Source organism: Lepidochelys kempii, chromosome 2, assembly GCF_965140265.1.
Source record: "Lepidochelys kempii isolate rLepKem1 chromosome 2, rLepKem1.hap2, whole genome shotgun sequence".
NCBI lineage: Eukaryota > Metazoa > Chordata > Testudines > Cheloniidae > Lepidochelys > Lepidochelys kempii.
The window spans coordinates 186,168,790-186,175,232 of NC_133257.1; the positions used below are offsets into that span (position 1 = coordinate 186,168,790).

The 6,443-nt window shown below is 42.6% G+C and overlaps 1 protein-coding gene across 2 annotated transcripts in view; it reads right to left on the minus strand.

The window, feature by feature from the left end:
- Nucleotides 1-6,443, minus strand: part of PDCD6IP (programmed cell death 6 interacting protein) — a 58,827-nt gene that overhangs the window by 50,773 nt on the left and 1,611 nt on the right. For both annotated transcript variants that reach the window (XM_073333071.1, XM_073333070.1), the window contains exon 2: nucleotides 1,344-1,398. In XM_073333071.1, coding sequence (XP_073189172.1) covers nucleotides 1,344-1,398 — 55 coding nt within the window. The remainder of the gene's footprint in view (nucleotides 1-1,343; nucleotides 1,399-6,443) is intronic.

Below are 6,443 nucleotides of genomic sequence, written 5' to 3' on the forward strand. Positions count from 1 at the left end.
GCTGGTTTTTATTTTATTGGTACAACAAGAGCAGAAAAGGGTACCTGCCATATTTTATCCCCATGGAGTGTGGGATTTGTAGGCCTTGCTTCTTGAAGAGAAGAAGGTTTGAGAAACTCAGATAAAGTTCTTCAATTCTTCAGCATGGCAAAGTGCGAAGATCATCACAACAGAATTTATCATAGAGGGCAGTCCCATGCCAGAAGTTGCACTATATACAAAAATATATTCTCCCCTGGGTTCTCTTTACCATCACTTCCAATTATTTCCCCTTTACTGAGCCATCCTACCTTAGAGCACCCTTTACAGACGTCAGTAGATGCTCTCTTTGAATAAACCTTGTAGAACTTAGAACTTTTAAAAGAAGGATTAAGTTGCTGTCATACAAATCTCTTTGTAAGAAGTATGTCAGTCTTTTTGTCAAAGACATCACTGTCCAAAAGGAGCAGGCCTTGAAAGAAGCAGAAATGGTGACTTTTGCCCTAGACACTGGTACAGCCAACTCGAAATGGAGGACTGATGTCTTCTTACACCTCAAAGACTGATGTAGACCAAACAGAGCTAAAAGAACTCAAGATCTCTTTGCTCATAAAGAAAGAATTTGCAACCCTTATTAAAAATAAATCAGGTTTAAATACAGAATTTAAAATAGCGTACACTAGCAAATAAGGTGATTGCAAATGAACCCTATAGCCCAGGGGTAGGCAACCTATGGCATGCGTTCCAAAGATGGCACACGAGCTGATTTTCATTGGCACTCACACTGCCCGGGTCCTGGCCACTGGTCCAGGGACTCTGCATTTTAATTTAAATTTTAAATGAAGCTTCTTAAACATTTTAAAAACCTTATTTACTTTACATACAACAACAGTTCAGTTATATATTGAAGACTTATAGAAAGAGACCTTCTAAAAACGTTAAAATGTATTACTGGCCCGTGAAACTTTAAATTAGAGTGAATAAATGAAGACTCAGCACACCACTTCTGAAAGGTTGCTGACCCCTGCTCTAGCTGAATAAGTGCCACTGTTATTGATGGACCAGATCACAGTGACCTCCAGAAAAATCACATTTTTTCTGAGCCTGCATTTGGGCATCTGTAAAATGAGAGCAATGATAGCTACCACAGGTGAAATCTCAAAGTATCAAGATTAAACATATCTACAACCACAAGTAAGGAGACAGAGAGAGAGAGATTAATGTCTTTCCTGGGAGAAGCACTGCCTTAGACATAGGCCTAAAAGGAGTAGAAATAATATTAAAAAAAGAAGACATCCTGGTTTCCATGAACCATTGTCCCAATATAGTATATGTGAAGCCAATGCAAGTCTTTTACACCTTACCTGATTTTCAGAAAATGGAAATTTTGGCTCTATGGAACATAGCTGATCGTAGTATCTAGAGCAACAGACAAAAAAGCTGAGTTAAATACCAGATTAAGAGTTGTACTGGTTTTGTTTACATTGAGGAAGAAGGGAGGGTTGCCTCCATACCTAAATAATGGAACTCCCCCACTAATTCTGCAACATCTTGGGAGAGATAACTAGAACATGCAATGTGCCTCCAATGTGGCAGCAGCCACCATGGATCTAGGAGGGGAGGTGGATGGAAGGCAAGGGATACAGAGGACAATGTGTCTTTTCCATCCCTTCCTACATGTGGTAGGAGGAGGAAAGAGATCCTTATGCAAAGGGTCCACTGTAGGAACATATGACAGATAAGGAAACAAATTTCCCCTTGACATTCATGATCATGTTACAGAGAATTAAATTAAATTTAAAAGATCATAACATTTCATAACCATCACCATGCCGATTCAACTTGTATGTTCTCTCTCTACCTGCAACCATTTGTCTATTTTGATTGCAAGCTCTTTGGTCACTATGTTTGCCTAGCACAACGGAGCCCCATTCTCTGCTGGCCTCCCAGAACTACTTTCGTAATGAAAATAAACTAGAGTGTTGCACACTTCTATACACGGAGCTCACTGGACACACCAAGGGCTCCTTGTTTCCTTCCAGTCACCCCCGCAAGCTCCATGTGTGCCACACTCACATTCTCCTCTACTTAAGGGATTCCTTGAAAAACCCTCCACCTCCTTCCCTCATAACAAGGCCTCTGTCTCTCTCTCCCCGCCCCCTTTTTCTTCCCCTCTAATGTACCCATCTTTTCCTTGAACTGGAAGGGAGGCGCCCTCTCCTTCTCACCCCTCCACTCCAACCGAACAGGGTTTGGTGAGGCAGGGCATTAGAAAAGAAGAAATAAAGACTCTTATTCTCCACTCCCTCTGCTGGCTAAGCATCCACCCCACAGCTGTGCAAGCCTCTTTTCTAGTTTACCCAATTTTCACCAAAATCTATAGGGTTCTGCCCACTCATGCCTAGAACACTCCCTGAAGGAACTAATTTGAAACAGTGTTCAGAAGTTATGTTACACCAACAAACAAATGTCATCACTTTTGAGTAGGGCCTCACTTAGCCAATAAATACTGGATCACGGTATGGGACTTGGTTTATTTAGTACTAAGCTAAAGCAAGGAAGACAATTCTAAAATGAGGGACTCACAAATGTAAGACACTAGATTTCATGATCCACAAATTCTAGAAACACACCTTACACAAGTGGAAAGGGTAGAAATTAGCTTCTCTCTCTCGATATTTCCCTCTTGGCAGGTGACAAAACTTAAAACCAAGTCACTCAGAACAATGGCTTCCTTCTTTCCCTCAGTAACACCTCCATTATTATAGGAATGTAACAGGCTCTCTAAAAGTGCTAGTTAGAGATTAATGCTGTATACCATTTGCAAACTGGACTTCCAGGTGGATTGCAGATGACAAAGCAAGTTATTTCTAGCATTTCAAGATTGCAGTTACTAAAAATATCTTTAAGTCAAAGTAGCTAGTGATGACAGAAGTGATTTTAAAGTTCCAAAATCACACAGCCTGCTGAAGTATTTGTACTTAATTCCTGTTCACTTCTAGGTGCAATTCAAAGCGTTAGCAATTAATTTATATTACATCCTTAAAAAATACAAGCCTAGTCTACACATAAAAATTAGATTGACCTAGCTACATTGCTCAGGGCTGTGAAAAAGTTTGCACCTTCTGTGGAGTAGTTATGACAACCTAAGCCCAGTGCAGACTCAACTGGGCTGTCAGAAAAATTCTTCCCTAGACCGAGCTACCACTTCTCGGAGAGGTGGATTTCCTAAAATAGATGGAAAAACCCCTTCCATCACTGTAGGAAGCAGCTACACTACAGTGGACAGCTGCAGCACTGTAGCTGTGCCACTGCAGGGTTGATATATCACCTAGCTACCCTTATCTTTAAGTCCCTAAATGTCCTACAACCTGGCACCTAAAGTCAACTGGCCAACTCTCACCATCTTTGAATCAAATACTCTGGGAATGGCTGTGGTAGATCTCTCAGTCTATGACCCTTACACTCCCTTTGGAATTCCACAGATATACCCCTTTTTATGGGCTTCTAGAGCCTAAATCTAATCAACTACACAGCGGAGTGGGATGTGAATTTATTTAAATTTAGCAAAAAGAAAAGGAGTACTTGTGGCACCCTTAGAGACTAACAAATTTGAGCATAAGCTTTTGTGAGCTACATCTCACTTCATCGGATGCATTCAGATGAATGCTTCCGATGAACTGAGCTGTAGCTCACGAAAGCTTATGCTCAGATAAATTGGTTAGTCTCTAAGGTGCCACAAGTACTCCTTTTCTTTTTGCGAATACAGACTAACACGGCTGCTACTCTGAAACCTTTAAATTTAGCTTCTGTCAGATAGCCCGCTTTATTTCCCTACAAAATGTTGATGAATATAGTATGAAAATTGTTATATTAAAAAGGGATACAGTCAACTTGATTTTTTAAAATTAACTTAAAGAAATTCCAGTTTGATAGAAATAGGCATGTCCTTTTTTAAAATTCCTATTGAAAGAATTATTCTTTCTGCCTCCATGTTGATGTTTATAAACATTTTTTCAAGCAAAGTCAATGCTATACAGTGAAAACACTATGACTATAGATATACACAAAATCAACTGGAAAAAAAAGATTTCCTTCCCTTTCTATATTCTTCAGTTATAGTAATCGTAAGTGTTACCAAAGTAGGCACAAAATTCTCAGACAAATGAGAATCTCAAATTGTTGTGTCCCTGGCAGAGAGTTGCTGGCTCCTTTAAGGCAAGCATAGGCCCAGGCTACCCTTGCAAGACTCATTCCTCTTAAATTTGCTATTCAATTAACTGCCTAGATAAGCTAACACCAGAGCCTGTTAAAAAGCCATCAGGGCTAAGCTGCAGGATGGTGCTTGTGACACATATTGCCGTGCCATGCAGTATCTCTGGAGACCATGATGTACCAAGTGTGTGTATCACTGTTGGCCAGGAATTGTATGCAACTCCAGAGGATAAGGTTTCACAGCTCCCCGCAAGAACCAAAAGCAACCAAAAGCAGTGTGGGGGGAGGATGATTAATCTGAATCATTTTGATTGTAAACACCTCCAGAGAGATGCCAACCCATAGGGAGGCTTGCATACACTGGCTCAAACTGGGTTTTCCAGAGACCAACACAAAGAAACATGGACTTTTGGGACAAAAAGGCTGCATTGTGGACAGTCTGGAAAAACTCTGGCCTACAAAGGCCCCATAAGACTGATGTGCAACCTCTGGAAAGCTTTTAGCATGCAAATAGGAACTTTTGTTGTTATTATGTTTTCTCTGTTATGTTTTTACCTAAAGAATAAATGTGCTTCCTTAGAGAGAGCTTGTGGTAAGCGGTAACTGCTGATAATACGCAGTTCATAGCCCTTGTAGAGAAAGTTTCCCTTGGTGTGATCTTTGTGGGGTCACTTAGGTTTTGTGGACAAAGTTCATTGGTGGAGTGGCACTGTGCCCAAAGATCTGTAAGAAAGGTGGCACAGGGGATAAGAATTTATATAGGAAGAAATGCCTTTTCTATAGAGATTAAGATGAATGTCCTAAACTTTAATATGCAGGTTTGTATTAACAGATGCCACAGGAATAGTGCTACCGTTTTTCAGTATTTCAACCTAGCTATAATTCTTCTGCTCTTCTATGTGAGTTGGGAAGCTATTGGGTTTTTTTGTGTGGCTAAGTTAAAGCATCAGTGTAGACACTACCATTCATTATATTGCCAGATCTGGCCTCCTCCAGCATCCCACAACACACACCATAACTGCTCTGCTCACTGTTTTGCACTCAGCTGCCCTACAGGCCTGCTGACCTGGGGGTGGGGAGGGGGAAGAATTGCCAAGGGGCCCAGGCCATTTGAAAAGGCCAGAGGGCCCCGAGCCACTGCCACAGTAGCAGCAGGCCCTTCTAAATCGCCCAGCCCGGCTGCCCTAGGAGCTCACGGTGTGGTACCAGCAGCAGTGAAGGCAGCCAGGGCAGACATGTAGAAGCCCAGCCATGCCGGCAGCAGCTTGCTGGGCACCAGCAAGCGCAGGCGGCAGCACCGCCCAAATGTCAGACAGGCTGTTCAGGCCTGGCCCCTCCCCTTTCAAAGCTCTGGGAAGTCCTGACAGCTGAGCATACAATTCAAGCAGCAAACAGCAAATCATTACCATGGAATTTCAGCTCCCCCGCCCACTAGGAACACAACAGCAGGCATTAAGGGGGAAGGTGGGGACTGATGAACTCAGCTGCCCTGCATCTAGCTATGTATACATGCACCCCTCCCCTTTCAAAGCTCTAGGAAGCTCTGACATTTCTCAGAGTGGAGAGCTCACAGAGCTGCTGAGGATGTTGCTCCCAGCAGCTGAGGACACTGTGGGAGAACTCAGAGGGAATCACAGAACCACAGGCAAGCAGGCAGAGAGGGATGCTGCTAGGGGGAGAAGTGTCCACATACTGTTTCTGTCTCTCCCCACACACACCAGTCCCTGTCACACTCTCCCCACATACACTTCAGTTGAAAAGCAGCTGGCAATCTACTAGGATGCCCATGGAAGGATGGGATTGAGAAACCTGCATCATGTGATGCGGTACCTTCCCCAGGAGGCATTGCACACCCTTCCCAAAGCACCCTGCGGCCCCCTTGCACAGTGGGATAACTACCCACAGTGCACCTCTCTTGTGTTAATGCAAAAGCTGTTAGTGGGGATGCACTCTGTGGACACAAGGAACATAGTGTGGACGTGCAACAGTAGTTTAATTCAAGACATTTAATTAAAGCGGTATAACTTTTGTCGACAAACTCTGTAGTGTAGACAAGGCCTAAAAAGTTAGTATCTTCAAATTCTGACCATTTGTGTGGTATGTTTTACTGCGTATACCTGGTTACTTTCAACATTAAAGCATCATGTAGAAGACACTGGTTTTCAAATAATGTTTTCCATTACCACCTTCATGAGAGTCTGGTGAGTTAAAGACTCAGGTTCTTTCATTTACTTCCCTCCCTCTGAGAT